The sequence below is a fragment of the Fragaria vesca genome, unplaced genomic scaffold (genome assembly GCF_000184155.1).
Source record: "Fragaria vesca subsp. vesca unplaced genomic scaffold, FraVesHawaii_1.0 scf0513160_u, whole genome shotgun sequence".
Lineage (NCBI taxonomy): Eukaryota > Viridiplantae > Streptophyta > Magnoliopsida > Rosales > Rosaceae > Fragaria > Fragaria vesca.
In genome coordinates this window covers 1,625,706-1,644,407 of record NW_004443448.1, presented here as the reverse complement: position 1 = coordinate 1,644,407, position 18,702 = coordinate 1,625,706, and the positions used below count along the sequence as shown (strand labels likewise).

The 18,702-nt window shown below is 37.9% G+C and overlaps 4 protein-coding genes across 5 annotated transcripts; 1 reads left to right on the top strand and 3 right to left on the bottom strand.

Moving 5' to 3' along the window:
• Positions 1-4,151: 4,151 nt before the first annotated feature.
• Positions 4,152-5,367, bottom strand: LOC101298964 (cysteine-rich and transmembrane domain-containing protein 1-like). Its single transcript, XM_004310079.1, has 3 exons — positions 5,179-5,367; positions 4,837-5,080; positions 4,152-4,479 (listed from the first exon to the last, which is right to left on the bottom strand). Exons 1-3 carry the CDS (start codon positions 5,231-5,233, stop codon positions 4,425-4,427), a joined length of 354 nt encoding a protein of 117 aa, XP_004310127.1. The 5' UTR covers positions 5,234-5,367; the 3' UTR covers positions 4,152-4,424.
• Positions 5,368-5,480: 113 nt separating this feature from the next.
• Positions 5,481-7,129, top strand: LOC101298194 (GEM-like protein 5-like). Its single transcript, XM_004310076.1, has 2 exons — positions 5,481-6,556; positions 6,648-7,129. Exons 1-2 carry the CDS (start codon positions 5,897-5,899, stop codon positions 6,879-6,881), a joined length of 894 nt encoding a protein of 297 aa, XP_004310124.1. The 5' UTR covers positions 5,481-5,896; the 3' UTR covers positions 6,882-7,129.
• Positions 7,079-8,191, bottom strand: LOC101298485. Of its 2 annotated transcripts, XM_004310078.1 has the most exons (3): positions 8,013-8,191; positions 7,620-7,902; positions 7,079-7,347 (listed from the first exon to the last, which is right to left on the bottom strand). In XM_004310078.1, the coding sequence occupies exons 1-3, from the start codon at positions 8,062-8,064 to the stop codon at positions 7,299-7,301; spliced, it is 384 nt and encodes a 127-aa protein (XP_004310126.1). In that variant the 5' UTR covers positions 8,065-8,191; the 3' UTR covers positions 7,079-7,298. The 2 variants fall into 2 exon arrangements, with proteins under 2 accessions (XP_004310126.1, XP_004310125.1); XM_004310077.1 differs by lacking the exon at positions 7,079-7,347 and having other exon boundaries at positions 7,426-7,902.
• Positions 8,192-14,535: 6,344 nt separating this feature from the next.
• LOC101297903 lies at positions 14,536-16,398 on the bottom strand. The gene is made up of 2 exons (XM_004310075.1): positions 15,915-16,398; positions 14,536-15,324 (listed from the first exon to the last, which is right to left on the bottom strand). Exons 1-2 carry the CDS (start codon positions 16,206-16,208, stop codon positions 14,965-14,967), a joined length of 654 nt encoding a protein of 217 aa, XP_004310123.1. The 5' UTR covers positions 16,209-16,398; the 3' UTR covers positions 14,536-14,964.
• Between the last annotated feature and the right edge of the window lie 2,304 nt (positions 16,399-18,702).

The following is an 18,702-nucleotide window of genomic DNA, read 5'->3' as shown; positions in this document are numbered from 1 at the left end:
CTCTTCAAGAGTTCTAAGTAATTCATAACTTTGAAAGTTAGAATATGTAGCAACATAATGATCATAATTTGAATTTGAATTTGATTTTGTAGTCCAATCACAGTACTCATTGAGGAAATTTTGATCACGTTAATTATAACGGAATGAGTATATATGAGCTAGCTTTAGACTATTTGATTCCATGAATTAGCTTAAGGCTTTCTCAAGTATTCATGGATCAAATTACATTAGAATCATTCATGTATTTGAATCCTATAAGGATTTGACAAGCGATACGCTTGTAATGACACTTCACTTCTGGGAATTTGGTTTATCAATGTGTCTTTAAAAGCCCTCATAATATACGATGATAACATGCCATAAGTCTCTCGTCCATATAACAGTTACATGTAACACTGTACTTATAGAAAAATATCGTTCGTATAAGGGCAGATTCATAATCTCATGTCCTTTGTAGACATTGCACCATAGTGATATATTTTCACTGTGATAAATACTTTTTTGTATCTATAGGGTTAAAGATCAAAGTATCTCATCACGTTTCAAATATTTAGTTTCATTGGAATTGCCTCTTTCCAATTTGGCCAATAATATATTTTGTCGACATGCCGTGACATACATAGCATCGATTAATACAGTCCTTAATGGTCTTTGGTAGCTACCATTTGTCAATTGTCATAGATGATCATCATTCATAGATCCCACACATTTTTATATGCATGCATTTTTGATATTAGGTACCTATGCCACTTCTGGGGCAAATATTGTCACTTTTAAGACAAATATTATCTAGCGAATGTGGATCTTTTACTTGTAATATCATGTAAACCATTAGAGGACCTGTATAATCTTCTATTTTCAGGAGCTTAAAACTTTAGACCTAGTGGATACATTTCATTTAAATTCACGCCGTTATTTAAATGACAACGGCGGGAATGCTGTCATGTTATGACAATCCGCAAATATGCGTTTAAAGGTCTATCACTTTCTTTCAAGTGAGATGTCTGTTGGCTGGTGGCGAACCAAAACCAAGTCGGAGGTCAAGAACATTAAAATCATTAATATCAACCAAGATATCATTCTTTAATAACGTGCATACAACCTTTGTATGTGTAGTTGTATTAGAAACTCTAACATTGTATTATGACATTCTCTTCAGGTGAACCATGTCACTTGGATACATATGCATCCCACAAATCAAATGGGGTATAGACTATTTAAGAAAATATGGATAGTCTCATAGACTTTAATCCAAGTAGAAAACAGTGAATCTAGCATATAATCTTTTATCAAATCACTAATTGATGATACATTTGTTAAAATCAAAATGAGATAGTGGATAAGTATCTAACACCAATACATATCGTTCTTCAAGAACAATATTTCTCCCCCTCATGCCATGAAGAGTGTCTCATTAAAGTGACAACTCAAAAAAAATATGCGACATATAAGTAATTTGCTATGAATAGGGCTAGTGGTGATCAAGACTTGTTACCAATTGCAAGCAACACTGTAGGTAAAATATGACATAGCTAGTCATGTTCGGTTTCAATGAACTTCTGGTTCATGACATTATATGCCTTAATTACTTGAGAATTTGACGCATGATATATAAGATATAAAAGATGACTTCCTCTTGCTCTCCTAGAGCCATCAAACATATATGAGATCGAAGCTTCAGGTTCAAATTTATAATGTTAGAATGATCGGTTCCTAGATTTCGTATGCCAAACTTCAGGTTCAAATTATTCAAGTTCTCGAAACTTCAGGCTCGAGTAACCCAAGTGAAACTTCAAGTTCACCTTATATTTTATACTCAAAACTTCGGGTTTGAGCTTTTATCGTTAGAACTTCGGGTTCTATAATTCCATTATTTTGAACTTCTGGTTCGAGATATAATGGTTGTTGACCCGAATGAATAACAATAAAATTTAAACGATTACTATAATGAAAGTACATAACAAAATAAAGAAAACTGTAAACAACAAAAAAGTAAATAAATTGTACACATGAAACTTCTGGTTCCATGAATGAATAAAATACGCAGATCTTCAGGTCTGGTTAACTTTATCAAATATGATAATCTTGATCTTCCAATAACCTTTAGATACACAAGAACATAATATCATATAAGGCGAGGATCTTCAAGCCTTCGATTAGGGGTTACAATCTCATTGTAAAACTCTGAGGAGCTTATAGCCCTAGTTGATTGTATAAACTTTCAATATTTCGAAATCGCTTGAGGAACTTCGGGCCCTCGTATAATAATCAGGGGCAATAATTTGATGCCATGATCCGGTTTTGCAACCTATATCAATATGCATAAGATAAAATCATGTAGTCCATGACTTTGTTTAGGATAAATGATAAATAGCGGAGGCGCGCAGCACATATACATAATACATGTATGTACCTATCCACCCGATTTCATGAAGCAGATAACTACATGCATCAATAAACAATTCAAAGCAAAGAGTCAGGTTGTATATAACGTAATTAAAACAATGATCAAATTGCTCATTCCATAATTGGGGAAAGCAAATCGATAAACCATACAATACGGGAAATTGAGAGTACTAAGAAAGTGTTCATGGAAAATCATACAGGAAAGCAAACATATCATGATGCATGTATTGTGAACGTATAGATGTCCCATTTTGACTTGCTTGCCAAAACCAATTCAAACAAATGATTTTGATAGGCAAACCAGTACGTAGCTAGCCCTCCCTTAATCAAGATTTTAGAAAAGAAACATTTTGATATGATCGAACCAAATATGCCACTGTGAAACAAAACAATTATACGTTAAAGAAAATTGATCACAAACTAAACTCATAGATCCTGAATGATCTTGGTCCAAAATAGCAACAATTGTTGCGCCAAGAACATCATAGATCATCCTCAAGTTATAGGAAATTGAGCAAAGAAAATTGAGGAAAGCATGCTAAGAAGAAGGTGTGCGCACGGTGTAAGGGTGTGTTTAGAAAATCTGTTTTGGTTTTCTTCTAGGGTTTGGTCCTTATCAACTCAAGACAGAGTCGTGCTGATAACGTGTTGTAAAGTAAAGATAGAGAGAAGACACAGAGAGAATAGTTAGGAGGAGGTAGAAATGTACTCATTCATTCTCATTAGCCTCTTTATATAGAGGTATGATTTATATCAGAGTACATAACTAATGAGTAATTACGTGGACAGTCACATAGATTATAATATTTATAACATATTTTATTTTTTTCTAGGCTTAATATGCCAATTTAAATCATGAAATAAATATTTAATTTTAATATGTTATTTTGTTTATTTAATCATAATTTTATTAATATATAAAATTATTATTCACATTCAAAATATCGAATATAAAATTTAATAAACAAATTTAATAAACAGTCACTGCCACGTGACGACCCAGAAATAAAAATCGTGGGTGGAAACTGCAGCTCAAAATCACTGCCACGTGACGACTCAAATCTCGCCCATGACCCAGGTCTTTCCAATGAAGACCTAGAGGGTGGACATGCTCTTACGAGTTATGACTTGTGAAAATCTATTTTAAACCAGATTATACAATTATTTTTAAACAATTTTTAAAGCTTAAAGACTAAACTGAGTCAGAAGATTTTGTCCGAACGTTTTATACTCCTTAATCATTAAACGTAAATTAAGAATTAACTTTACTCTATAATTACTAAGAGTAGATTGAGATTTAACTTCAATCAATGTCATTCCATAATTACTAAAACCAACTTATATGGGTCCAAAAGTATAACTGAGGCTGGTGTTTCGACCCAATCTATATGGATCCAAACTTATAACATGCGCTATTTATCGAGTCACACAATCGATGAAGAGCCAATATAGCCGCGAACAGGCTCTGTTTATCGAGTCACACGACCGACTTCATCAGTAGACGTCAATGAATGGGCGACTGGAAGATATAATAATAGTAAGGATCACGAATCACCCAGGCGTTATGCAGTGAATACAGTCATAGGGTTGTTAACAGCGGATTGGAAGTGCAGCCTAGGCTTCTACAGTTCTACATATGATCAGACGCTAATCATGTTCGTCTTTGAGGCCTTGCATCTCTGTAGCACTCATCCCTTTATAATTCTTGTTCAGAATTATACGTGATGCAAACCCAATACAGAGCCAAGTGAGACCAGACCATATGATCGAAAGGGATGAAGAAGTCTAAAAAGATGTGGAAATCTCCACAAGTTTATGTGCCAACATCAACTATACAGTTCAGTGATATACACGATAGATGCAAAACATGTATTAAGAAACAGTGAAACATTTATGATCCAAATCCTACACAGAATTGATGTTGATGCTCTCGAATCATACATTGATTCGGAAGGGCAGAACAAAGTCTTTGCAGAATCATATGATACTTGTGGGCAGTGGAGAGGCTTCAAAGACAATTACCACAAGCAGCAGCAGCGCTCCAAAATGCAGCAGCAGCAGAGTGCACCCAAACTGCCCATTGAAACAACAAAGAGGAAGTAGTTATCAGCCGAGCTTTAAGTATTGAAAAACAAAAACAGTCATAGCTAATAGGATCATTCAGACAGTAATAGGACCATTCAGACAAGTTACTGTCGTTTCCTCCAATTCTCAAGCAATCCAATTCAATTCAGGGTAAAATGTATGCAAGTTACACATGCATATAGCTAAAAGACACCACTCATTCATGTTAGACGAACTTCATCAGTGAACCAAATTATTAACAGAGAAGGGCACATAGAAGGCAGCTGATCTGATGATTACATAATCGACATCCAATTGAAACCCTAAACAATTTAAAGATGAATATGTGGGACAGCAAACGCATACCAAGTATTGAGGAAAGCAGAGCAGCCATTGTCATACTCGTATGGATTGTTCTGGTAATGCTGGCGGTTGAAGGGCTGAGCTGAATGCGGCGGCGAGTAGCCTTCATAGAAGTAATCCTGATAGCGCTGATGGTGTTGATGCGGTGGTTGAGGCGGAGGAGGGCCAGGATACTCATAAGGGTTTGGAAACCCCGGCTGCTGCGGTGGAAGAAAATCAGGCCGTTGAGGATAATCCGATGGATACCCTGATCATCAATCCAATTTATCTCATACTCATCACAACAAGTTATTCAATCAAACCATAAACAAGTCAAAGAGCCAAAATAAAAACCATTATACTCACCTGGTGGGGGATCATTAGATTGGTGAGCAACATGAACGACGTTGTGGTAACTCATTCTCGCTATGGCTAGTCAACAAATCACTCGATCAAAACTGTGATACATAAGTTTGAAAGAGAAAGGAACTTCGTTTTGACCTATCCAAAATATATCGCAGATAAAAAATGGCGTCGGTTTAGACAGAGGTTACCAAATCCATACGTAAATACTATGGCAGTTTTAAAGGCTAGTAGAAGTGTCATCAGTGACACTACGCGTGGAGGGGCTTATATTCGACACCTGGTTATCGAAAGCGCAGCGACACCTGGTTATCGAAAACAGAGCTTTCATATCGTGACGGTGAGTTGGTATGAAAAAGATGGACTCTTTGGTTCCATACATATCCAAAACCTCCTGGTACTCGCCAGAAATGGAACCTTCGTCGACCTTTGGATCACAATTACCTAAATAACCCTTCTGTAACTTCCCTATCCCAAATACCTGCAACTCCTTCCTAATCCACTGCTTTTATAAACCAAACTCATTCCCATGGTATTGTGTATCTGCACGCCGCCGTCCTGCACCGAAGATTTTATTTTCGCTTCGTTACAAAGAAACAAAACCGCGTTCATCTCCTAAGTATTCTTGCCTATAAAACCCTTTGTTTTTGTTTTCGAGTAACTAATCATCATCCCTTTCATTTCATCAATCAAACCTTCAACCTTTGGATCAGTTTAAGCCATGTCAAGCAGACCAGAAGACCAGCTTTCTCCCCGGGAGTCTAATTCCCCCACCACAACCGTCCCCGACATCCACGCCTCCCAACCTCCACCGCCGCCTCCGCCTCCGCCAGCGGAGGAGGACAACAAGAAATATGGGACCCACATAATGGGAGCTCCCGCAGCTCCGAACGTCCACCCGGACAACCAAAAAGCAGCTCTATGGAACGCGGAAGACCACCAGCAAATCCCGCAGCAACCACTCGAAACACAACCGCAACAACCGCCGTACGTTCAGTACTCTCCGATCAACAAGCCGACCAACAACCCCTTCGAGCCGGTGATCAACCTCTTCAATTCTTGGGGGAACAAGGCCGAGACCATCGCCCGGAACATCTGGCACAACCTCAAAACAGGGCCCTCTGTTTCCGAGACCGCCTGGGGAAAACTGAACTTGACGGCCAAGGCTGTAACGGAAGGAGGGTTTGAGGCTCTGTTTAAGCAGATTTTCGCTACTGATCCTAACGAGAAGTTGAAGAAGACTTTCGCTTGCTATCTTTCCACTTCTACCGGACCTGTGGCCGGAACTCTGTATCTGTCCACGGCTAGAGTCGCTTTTTGCAGCGACCGGCCGTTGACCTTTGCTGCTCCGTCTGGACAATCAGCTTGGAGCTACTACAAGGTAACTACTAAATAGTAATTGACTGATTTTTTGGGTATAGTTTGTGGTGTTTTAGTAAATTGACTGAAAGTATCTATGTGTTGATGAACAGGTGATGATACCTTTGACGAATGTTGGGAGAGTGAACCCTGTAGTGATTACGGCAAATCCGACGCCGGAGAAGTACCTTCAGATTGTCACCACGGACGGACATGATTTCTGGTTTATGGGGTTTGTTAATTTCGAGAAAGCTTCCCATCACGTACTGGAAAGTGTGTCGAATTTGAGAGCAGCTGGGGCTGCTGGGACCAATGAAGTGCAACCAGCGCAACATCCTGTCGTGTAGAAGATGAGTTTTCGTTTTGAATCTTTGTGTTGATTATCTTGTTGCTTTAGTTTGCTAGGTTTGCTTTGATCTTTATGATGCTATAGCGCCATATGTAGTAGTCATGGTTTAAATCTGATCCCTGTAATTCTTATTGCTTCTGCTTGGCTTTTGTATGTCATATACAGATTTATATTGTTGCATACACAATAAGTTTTCATTGTAAACTTTACTTCAGTATATAAAGTGAATTTCCACAAGATTAGAAGATTCGAAGGAAGCAAATGATAAAATTTTCAATACTATGTTACAATTACATAATGTTCATCAGTACAGGAACTCTTCCCCTTATTTATCTAAATTCTTTTGTAATGATGCGCTTACATCCCAGAACAACCAAAATCATTGATCATAGATGTTTTAGAGCTAATGCTTTTATTAGAAGCAGCACGAGTCCAACAGGAAGCAGCAACAAAGTGCAGCTAAACTGCAAAATATGTACATGAGAGGCAGGGGATTAGTAAGTAGTAGTTTGAGGAGAAGCTGATAGTTCATTGTTTCGTAAAATACTAGTTTACATGATTTAACCAGTTCATAGGTTCATTTGGCAAAGAAGTTTCAAGCCTGCTCATATGAAGTAGTAGTCAAATTCTCTATAATGAGCTTAGCTGATAGTTAGTTGCATGCTAAGATTTGCTGTTTAAACCGCCTTCAATGTCTAAAGGTTCTACATAGTTAAGTTGGGATATCAGGACATACCAGCCTCTGAAGCATGAAAGGCAGTCATCGTCCTCCCGTGCAGGGGGTTGGGGCGGGGGTAAGGTTGACGGCGGCGGTGGTGGTGGTGGATAAAAGTAGTCTTGATAGCCTGGTGGCGGCGGTCCATGAGGCGGAGGATGAGGGAACCCTGGTGGAGGAGGAGGAGGTCCGGGAGGTGCAGGATGCGGAAACCCTGGTGGCGGTGGGCTGGGAGGCGGAGGACCAGGGTATTCTGGTGGCGGCGGCGGCATCCCAAAGTCGAGTGGCGGTGGAGGCTCAAACCCTGAGGTTTTCATTTATCACAGAACATAAGCAAAACCAGTTAAAATAACAAAACCAAACTAAATCACTACCAACACAGGCAAAGAGATCAATGCAGGGCTGGTAACTTGCCCGGCGGATGTGGAGGAGGTGGAGGCTCTCCGGGAACAGGGTGGTAGCTCATTTCTTTTCTGCTTTGCTGCAAGCCTTAGCTTAGATAGTTCCAAGTCTGTAACACTCAAAAGAGTTCTGCAGTGCTTCAATTCCGGTGGAAACTAAAAAGGTGCGGAAATTTGTAAACGTTTCCCACAAGTGTCACTAGCTTTTCCAACAAGTGCTTATGGTCATTGAACCAACTAACCGTCAACAACAAGCTCGTTCCATTCCCAGAATAAATGCTCAAGAACAAAGCTAATTTGCACAAAGCGAGCTGGCCTCCTAACCTCTCCACCTAACAATCCACCATTTAACACTCAAAACTCCTTTATCAAAATTTCTTGAACTTTTGAGAAAAATGAGGCTAGGTAGCTGAGGGTCAGAATTCTATCTTCCTTTCAATCAAGTTATGGCCACCAAGTCCTAAGCGGAGTGTAATCATCCTTTTGGATTCACTCCCTCCTTCCATCATTATCATCATGAAGTGATGAAACACATTCACAAATCACAAGGGCCTTGGTCCCTTGATATGTTGCCAGATCGTGAATGAAAAACAAACTAAAGAAAAAATAAACAGACGACACATCTGTTGGGCCAAGATACTTAAGGCCCGTCCGGCAGTATGTTGAGACTTTGAGAGCTAGATGGGGGGTGTCTGTATCTATGGCCGTCATGGAACAAGATAAAAGTGGTTTTCTGTTTTGTTTTTGTCTCCCAAACAAAGTACTCTCAAACATTAGAACATCGGCTGTGATGTCCAACGTGCAATAGCTTACCGGCAAGATTAAGTGGTCTCGATTCACCGAGTACTTCATTTTTAGTACTATGCCCCTAGAAATGTATGTATAGCTTCTATGTTTAACTAAAGTCGTAAGTTATAACAACAGGAGAAAGAAGAAGAAGAAGAAGGGGTCGATCAGTATCGGAGGGAGTGATGAAGGAGTGAGTCGTGATGGATACGGTAGAAGGGGTATGCATCATGGAGCAGGCGGCGCGGAGGCTACTGCTGAATCTCATTAGGAGGTGTTGGCATAGAACAAGAGTATGTTGAGAAAAAGACGCCATGACTCGACACACACTTACAATCTTTTTTCTTCTATATATTGGTAGTGTGTAGGAAAGAGGAGTTGTTCTAACGAGGGCAACTAAGTTGAGGATTTTTTTATTAAATTGTTTATTACACCTATTTTTCTATCACATTTTTCATGTCAACCGTTCAATTTTTAGGTCTATATAAGTAGATCATTTCTACAAATTTTCAGCCAAATTGGTGATCGTTAAGCAAACTATATCAAATTAATGGACGATCAAAATCTGTCAAACAAGAGCCGTTCAAGTTTATAATTGGTAAATCACATTAATGAATGTCTTAACAATTTTCAATTTTGATGAAAATTAGTAGAGATGATCTACTCATATATATCTACAAACTAGACGATCGAGATGTGTATATGCAATCGAAAAATAGGTGAAACGAATGAGTCATCAACTAGTCTTTAACTTAGTGATCCTCATTAGAACCACACCCGTGCATAAACTGTTAAAAAAAAAGTTGAATTTTGCTTAGGTAATGACTCTATTTGACAGCCCTAGAAGGCGGGTCGTTATGTGTAGTTTCGTTGAAGTTCATATCGATTCGCCTATTTCTGTCTAACAAAAAAATTATAACAAGAACAACATCTAAAGGATCTTGGTCAGTCTTTTGTCGCATTTCAACTAATAGGGATTATTTCTTACCAGTATACTCGATCCGTAACTTTGTTGCTTGTTTGTTTTTTAAGGTGTACACCTAGAAATGTTTTTGTATGTATGCAGGGGCGGAACCAGGATTCTAAGGTAAAGGGGGTCCGATTATTTTTTGTGTTCAACAATTAACTTGTTTTGGCTCTAAGAAGAGAACATACACAAATTGTAGTATATGAAAGATCATTTGATAATATAAGGAACTAAGGAATACAAAAGAAAGGAAATGAACATTTCAATTTTGACATAATTAACACGAAATAACACCAAGAAAAAGAATTTATTGATAATTTCTTGTTAAGAAACATATTGGTTTATGGTTAAGTTAGGGGGTGGTGGGGATATGTTAATGAATTTGAGCTAGAAATCAGCTACCATTGTTAATGAATTTGAGCTAGAAATCAGCCACTATTAAGGTAAATAATGAAGCTTAATAAGATAGTTTAGGAATTCAAGGGGTCTGGACCCTATCTAGCCTAAATGTACTTCCGCCCCTGTATGTATGTCATGTTTTCAATGTATATAGCCTTAATAAACATAGAAAGAAAGAAAGAAAGAAAAATGCCTTCTAGATTTGAAAATGGAAGAATGGCACATCTATGCATCTTCATTTGAAAAATTATAGAGGAAATAAGTCCTGATATATAATTTCTGGTTGTGAAAATCCGAACATGATCTACCTGTATGAGTTTCTACCGTTAGTGAGTGGTCTATAGGAACAACAAATGAGCAATGGTTGGAGCTTGGAAGAACCAAAGTAGTAGTGGTAAAAGATGCAAAAGGGAAGAAGGACACAAGTACTGGGGATAGAGAAAGGGACAAACTCAAAGACAGAGATTCCATTTGCAGGGAAACGTCCTCATCAAAAACGAGTAGGGAGGACTGAGGAGTAAGTGAAACTGCTAAACTTAACTTTTTTGAAGGTCCTTATCTTCTTCCTTATCCATGCCAGGCCAGGCCAAGCCATTCCTGTAGTGCCAATTCCTCGAATCGTCATCCTTCACCAACTCACCAAGAACAACAAGCAGACGAGGCTTACCATTTCCCTTTCTTTCTCACTTAGCCAAGTCGCTGTTCATAGGCCGCACACGATATCGATTTCGTCTCACTCTGTACCTTGGCTCTTTCATTTGAATTAGTGGCATGCTTAGATTCCCTAGCGATACTGATATAGCATTGTGACTTCTATCTGCCTACTGCCTGCAGCCATCAACATTGTTACAAGTTACCCCACTGTAATGCTTATTGGACCATCACAGTCCTCCGAAGCATCCATAATTATATATGAATCTCTCTACAAAATGTGCATGGTTTAGGATACAACTCATATTGAAGTAAATTTACTTCGACAGTACTTCATCGAAAATCATATCTTAAGTGCTTAACCGTCTCACTTAAAGAATCGAGTATCATTGTATGAAAAATCTTAGAGAATATATACGTATGCAAGCACTAAACGATGTCTCTTAGAATAACAATCGAGGCTACTATGACGTTGAATAATAGTTGAGGCCTATTTACGTATTAAAAAAAATGGTCTAGGCAGAAGAAATTTGCCTATGTATTTATTCAATCCAAAAGTACTGTAAAGATAAAACTGGGTGGAAATCGATTTGATCTACATCAGCTGGGCAAAAGACATGCACCATCTATGTCTCAAATCACGAGGCGAAGTATCATCAGGCTCTCTGGACTTTAATCTGGAGGTTAGACACATTCAACATCTCGTTCAGCTAATAGATTTCTTCTTCACCTCTTTCTTTTATTTTGTTATATTATAGTAATGATCTTATGGGTTTTCCTCAATTTCGATTTTTCTAGTTTTGTTTCGTTGTTATTTTGTTATGAAAGATTTTGGTCTAATCCCCCTCTTGATGTTTATCTTTTTTCTTTTTTGATGCATAAGAGTGTTAGGGAGGTCATTCCTCTCTCACTCATCTTTCGGCCCAAAAAAAAAAACAAAGAGATTTTTTTGTTCCATTGAAATTATATAAGCAGTAGTAAACTATAGGATGATTTGGACCGTCTCATAGGTGTCGTCGTCCTTTGAGGGTGAAAAACAAAAAGCTGGATATTCGATAGAGATTTTAGTCCTGCAAATGCCGCAATAATTACAGTCAGACATCGATCACGTAGGGTTTCAATTTTTTTAAACAATGAAGAACTACCGTTGCGTTTTCATCTGACCCAGAAGTTCAGTCGAATCTACGATCGAGACGATCACAACAAATCTCTAACAAAAAGAACCGACCTCATTCACAATATAAGTGAAGGTAAAAGTTGGAATTCTGAACTTTAGGGAGAAACAGTAATGGTAAAAGGATGCAAAAGGGAAGAAAGACGCAATGACTTGTTACTAGTGGGGGTCGGTTGGCTTGAGAGAAAAGGACAATTAGATTGACAGAGATTCCATTTGCAGATTGCATGCAGAGATTCGTCTGCTGGATCATGCATGCATTATAGAGAGACCCGAGCTGGCTTATAGTAAAAAGGCAGTAGCCAGTAGCTATGTTTGAGGCTTAATTAGGAGGCCCGGTCCTTATCTCTTCTCCTCCTCCAAATCTCCATGCTTTCCAGTTCACCAGTATCAGTTCCTTGAGAGAGAGAGAGAGAGAGAGAGAGAGAGAGAGTACTTACGTTCGTCCTTCCTTTCCCTTTTCCGTACTACTACTACTACACACCACGACGTACTACGTTAGTTGTACCGTTCGTTGTTCGTTATGTAGTGTCGTACGTACTATATATATATATATATATATATATATATATATATATCATCTATTATTATTATTACTATTTATTTCAACAGTATTGTACGTACGTAACTTCTTCAAAAAACTACGTAAGGTACTGCACTGCCCTCCTCTTCCATTATCAGTTGAATTCGATGGATTATTAATTAGATTCTAGTTCTCTACACAGTAGTTCAGCTAGCCATGCTTTGCTTAAAGCCGTGGACCGTCATATCTACTTCTCCTATGTGCCATCAAAGGAGCCACACATCGAGCTCTCTGTCTCTTAATCTCTGTAATTCGAATCTTTTAGGACGGAGGCCGGGCATCACCTTTCTAGACCAACTACGTACGTACTGCACCGACAGGCACCTCTCTCTCTATATATATGATTCTGCATCCAGTCTGCAATTATTTTTTGTAGTGATATATTCAATTCAATTATTCAAGTAGATAATTAGCTCGATGTAGTTCAAAAAGAATTCGAAGAAAGGCCGATGAGCAACACTTTGATTCTTACTTGGCATTCCCGAAGCTAGAGCCAGGAATAATAATAAGCTCCGCGACACGTTCAACATTTTATTTCTCGACTTCATCTTTGTCTTTGATTCCTTTTTCTTTTTCCCAGGTGAAAGCAAAATCCTTTCCAAAAGGAAAACAACAAAGAGATCCACATCAGGAAGACACCATTTTGAAGTGCCTCAAATTATGGGACAAAACTTGTAAGTTATAGGAAATCATGGGACGAAACTTGTAAGTTATATGAAAGAAGTGATAATTCATAGTTTGATTTAGTTACTTGAAATGCGAATATATTTCTCAGCATCAAATCACTAATTTGCACATTCTTACCAGTCAATTAGAAGGATTAGAAATCATCAACACCGGCACCTCATCAATCGCAAATCTCAGCTGTCCAATAATGGATATCATATATTATGAGTTGCAAACTCTTATTCAACGAAGATCATGTATTTCATGTATGTATACGTATTTCATGTACGTATCTTCATAGCTATTTTAATTATATGAACGTCGCTATTATATGTAGTTGACCAAATTAAACAAAAACATGCACCTCGACTGGTATAGGCAAAGAAACTTTTCAGCCTTTTCTAGATGATGAAAGGTCGTGGTGCTCTCAATTATTTGGTTTTATTTGTATAAAAACCACACCTGGATTTTGACCATTCTTATTAGCTTTAAGGTTGAGCGAGCTATCAGGCACTGCTTAAGCAAAACCTGTACAGCCACCAACCCCACTCCACCGAGTCAACCCCAAACCACGCGTGCAATTAAGCTATTTGGAATAAGGTTGGCGCTTACTATTTTCTTTTTTCCTAATCGTTTTTTTGACTTGGGTGAGACATAACATTAAATTAAAATTCCGAACCGACGAGGAGTATGATGAACTCATGAAAGTAACAAAAAAATAATAATCATACAGGAATAGGTTCAAACTTCACACTCAATCCGTCTTACTGTCGTAAATATTGGTTACCATTAGAGTTATCGAATTCTATGGTTTGTTTGTTCACCTAATAAAATGACGCTTTTGTATGTCTCGTAATTTCGACTTTGATAAACCAAGTTACTCTTACCTTTATCGGTCGATTATGGTTCATTTCTGCATACAACTTAAGTACGTACATATATACTCGGTCCATTAATCCATTGACATCTTCAATTTAGGAAACAATAGAATAAAAGTGGAGCGACGATGATGGAAGAGGCATGTTGAACAATATTGCGATCCATTAATTTCCGGGGTTTCTTCAAACTGCTCATAAATTCGAAGATGATGGGAAAGATAATCTATTTCCTTCTATTTTATCCCATTCGTATTGATTGCATAACATGCATGAAGTAAATGATCCCTATAGATATCAATTTCATATGAAAATCTAATCGACAAGAAAAACAAACACTGATTGACATTGGTGATGAGTGCCTGTCTTCTTCGGAAAAAAAGATGCAGAGGTTCACTGTAAATCCTAAGAGGAAATATTGGGAGCTAGCTAGTTGGCCATGAAAATAAAATATATATAATAAGGAAGAATCATATAGTTCAATATTTAGAGAGAAAAATGTTAAAAATAAATTATGGAGAATGATCATGGAACAAAAGAGAAGAAACCTACACGTCGCAATCATTACCAAATAATTCCTCTACTTCTACCAATCCCATTGACCTTGCTCATCTTCGATCTTCTTCTTCCTCATCCTACTGCAGCTGCTGGCACTGTGTAGGACTCATCTCTTGCCTCTCCCATGGCTTCTTCCCAAAACAAACGATGACCCAAATTGACAAAACAAGCTAGCTAGGCCCAGAAAAAATGAACAACAACAACAACGTACCATCACCACCACCACACTAACAGACTTGTCTCTCACATTTCGGACTAAACAAAACGATAGATATGGCTAGAGGAAACTACGGGGAGGGATGTGGTTCATGGTGAGCCAGTGTCGGATCGATCAAAGTGGAGAAGCTGGCCACTGCATTTGGGGCAATCCTCGTGCTGTTTGGGGACCATGTAATACATGAGACACGATTTGCAGCCAGCCACAACCAGAACATGGTCCTGCTTATTGTTCTGATCTGATTCCTTCTGCTGATTATTATAGGGCTCTCTCTCTCTTGAAGAAGATGGAGACGACTCAGTCGAAGACTCTTCGCTATCATAGGAGCTATCATCATCATCATCATCATCATCCGAGTAGTAACAATCTCTGCTGTATTGTGCTGTTGTTCTTGGATCTTCTCTCGCTTTCATTCCGTTCCTCCAATTTATGTAGTAAATCTCACCCGTCTGAAAATAATTAAACCACATTTAGCACTTAGCAGCACAAACAAGAAAGACCCACAAAAATATATAAAACCCAGATTTTTAACCACCACTTTTTCTAATCAACAACAAAGCCAGAAAGGTTTCTTAAACAAAATGTAGCTACCTACATGATCATACACAGAAAAGAATAAAGTTTCTCTCTTGTTTAAGAAATGTACCGACTAGATATGGTCAAACCCATTGAAGTATTTATTTTTTTTTCGCTTTCCTCTGAAGTCTAAAGTAAGAAATAAAAAGGGTGAAGGTAAAGGGTAAACAAGAACAAAGGAAAAAATAAAAAATAAATAAAAACTTTCTCTGTTTCTGAAAATTTTGTTCTGGTAGAGAGACTGGTACCAAGGTTTCTCTAAAATGGAGAAGCAGATAGCATTAAATACAACAAACCCAATAATGATTGAAAGCTAGCTCCCTGAAGATTTCAGAAATTTAATGAACAAGATCTACCTATGTTGTTTCTGCATTTATGGAACCCTTTAAATGGAAACTAAAAACAACCCAAAATCTATAAATGGGTTCCCGATTTTCCCAGACTAATAAACTAGTTTGGTTACCTTTAAATCGAGGCATTGTTCCCAATGGTAGGGGAGCGAGACATTTGAGTTGAGTTCCAGAGCCGTGTCCTCGTTGTTGTTGTTAGGTGTGAATTGGTTCTGCTGCGCAGCATCGTCTGAGGTTGATGAGGTTGACGACGACCTTCCTCTCATCCCAACATGACTCGACCCTTGACTGCTTTGGCTGCCGTTACCGCCGTCACCGATGGTGGTCTGGCGGTGGTGGTTTAAGGAGCAGTTTTGCATAGACCGCTCCAGAGATGCGGCGATCGTTGCCATGTTCGGAGCTGTCATCTACTATATCTTGCACAATTTCTAGTGACACAAATAGAGAAAGAGAGAGAGAGGCTTTGGAGCTGAGAGAGAGAGAGAGGCTAGAGAGAAGAGAGAGAGATTAGAGGTGGGATTTTGGAAGGGAAAGTATAACAAGAGAAGAGAAACAGAAAGAGACAGATACAAGGGTCATTTCAATTCCCCAATTCCCAGCTCTGAAATGAGATGAGAAAGTGGGTAGAAATTAGAAGAGAGAGGGGGGAGGAGAGAATCTAACACGCGCGATAGGATGGCGCGTGGAGAGGGTGGGACCAGAAACGGAATTGCAATTCTCACTTTGTCTCACGGACACCGTCGAGGCGCGTGAAGAGAGAATGGAACAGGTGTTGTGTTTCCCTAATTGCTGAAAAAGTTGATTTAAGTCTTGGCAGAGAATATTAACCTTGGGAGGATTGAATTTCTTTTTTTCTTTTTTTTTTGGAAAGAGCAGTGACCCGGTAAAAAAGCGATTACCGAAACTGAATGCCGGAAGTTTGTTACACTATTGATTTGCTGGTTAAGATGTTGGAGGAGACCGTGGAAATTCTACCGCACTTCCAAAAAGTATTGTGTCGCTCACTGATAATCTTGATTTTAAAACCCTATTATGTGTCTTATATATGATTTTTGATTTCATATACTCAATCGTTACTCGTTAGTACAATTATTAAACTGTTTAGAACCATGTCCGGTTGAGCACGTATTTGCCGAGCGAAAACCCTCTTAACAGTGGTGTCGTGATGTGCACAAACTCGTTGGCTAAAAGCTAACGACGGAAGATGATAAATGAATTTTTTTTTTTTCAATATACAATCATGAGGTATAGCCGTATAGGCCGGTGTTTAATATGCATGACTATGCTGTTAAGGAAGCTGTGAATTAGGCGGAATAAGCTAGGTTTTATATTCATTTTTAAAGCGATGTTAAGTCTGCTTCCAATGATGTGTATAGAGTAATATGGTCGGTTTGGCAACTTATGAAGAAGTTTGTAAACTCTTTATGAAGATGATCCTTGTTTAAGATATTTAATTATTCACTAAGAACAGTGTAATAATAGTTTTCAGCGTATTTACCTATTATAACACCTGTTGAACCATGTGGTAACTAAATAATTAAGGACAATTAGGAGGAGCGTAGGATCGGACCACTGGTATTGATCGATAGAGCTAGCTCAACAATTCTTACTTTTTGTTGAAATTTACTTAGATCTAGAATGAACTAAACTCACATTAATTCCTTAATTTTTACATGTTTCTTATTCTATGAAATATTCTTAATTGCTGTTAAGTTGAGTCCATCACGCATATATGCATCACATTAGCTGTGGAATTGAGTAGAAATCTGGACATCACAATTATAATGTGTGTTCATCATTATTTGAAGTTGTTTTGATGTGCATCGAATATCAATTTGAATGTCACAAGTCACGAGCGTAATGTGAGTCCTTTATTATTTCAAAATTATTGTGATTAAGCAGCTAGAAACTTGAATATCACAATAGCGTGAGAGATCATTATTGTTTTTATTCGTTATATAAAGTAGAAACTTTGATAATACAATAACGTTAATTACTTTACACATATTGTACGTGGAAGCAAATGATCATATGATACATAAGAAAATAATGACCATCTATATGTTTTTTTTGTTTTTTTGTTTTGTTTTGTTACAAAGGGTGCTTAAAACCACCTATATGTTTTATATCAACAAATTAGAAGTTTAGCGGGGTTTTAAAAATTATTTTAAGCTCGTTAGATTACAGCTAGTGCAGTTAGACTTTAGTTTACAGATCAGACGTTTAAATTGTTTAATTGAGGTTTCGATTCTTGGCCGGGGAAGAGAGAATGTAGAACCGTTATAATTAATAGGGCTGGGCACGGGACGGGACGGGCCGGGATTTGGTGAATCCCGTCCCGTTCCGAAAATAAAAGAACGGGACGGGAAGGTGTTTTTAAAAATCTGTCCCGTACATCCCGATCCCGACAAATTATTATTATTTTTTTTCAAGAACAAAATAATTGATTATCAAACACCACCACAGGTTGAGAAACTTCAAGCATTCAAATGCTCCATCACAATTGATCAGTGTATGAAATTTTCGACATTTTTATGCTGTTTGGAACAACATTAATGAAATTAATGGAAAAAAAAATATCCAAAAACACATAAACAAAAAAAAAAAAACATTGATGAAATTAGAAGTACTAAAATCAACAACATAGGTGCATAGGTGCTTAATTACATCCCACTTTAAAAGTACTAAACATCTCACATTAAAAATTAACCCTCAAACAACAACTAAAAATATCCAAAATCACACAAGCAAAAAAAAAAGAACATGAATGAAACTAAAAGTATTATTTTAGACCAAATTAAGTGTGGTTGAATGCATTGTAACACCATGCAACCTAAAAAAATCAAGTATAAAATGAATAAAATCAAGTATTCTAATATTACGGGACGGGACGGGATTTTT

Coding starts and splice junctions, on each gene's coding strand:
- LOC101298194 (XM_004310076.1), top strand. CDS start 5,897: ATGTCAAGCAGACCAGAAGACCAGCTTTCTCCCCGGGAGTCTAATTCC. Junction 6,557..6,647: donor CAGCTTGGAGCTACTACAAG/GTAACTACTAAA, acceptor GTTGATGAACAG/GTGATGATACCTTTGACGAA.
- LOC101297903 (XM_004310075.1), bottom strand. CDS start 16,208: ATGACAGCTCCGAACATGGCAACGATCGCCGCATCTCTGGAGCGGTCT. Junction 15,325..15,914: donor AACAATGCCTCGATTTAAAG/GTAACCAAACTA, acceptor AATTATTTTCAG/ACGGGTGAGATTTACTACAT.
- LOC101298964 (XM_004310079.1), bottom strand. CDS start 5,233: ATGAGTTACCACAACGTCGTTCATGTTGCTCACCAATCTAATGATCCC. Junction 5,081..5,178: donor ATCTAATGATCCCCCACCAG/GTGAGTATAATG, acceptor ATTGATGATCAG/GGTATCCATCGGATTATCCT. Junction 4,480..4,836: donor TCTGCTTTCCTCAATACTTG/GTATGCGTTTGC, acceptor TTCAATGGGCAG/TTTGGGTGCACTCTGCTGCT.
- LOC101298485 (XM_004310077.1), bottom strand. CDS start 8,064: ATGAGCTACCACCCTGTTCCCGGAGAGCCTCCACCTCCTCCACATCCG. Junction 7,903..8,012: donor ACCTCCTCCACATCCGCCGG/GCAAGTTACCAG, acceptor TGAAAACCTCAG/GGTTTGAGCCTCCACCGCCA.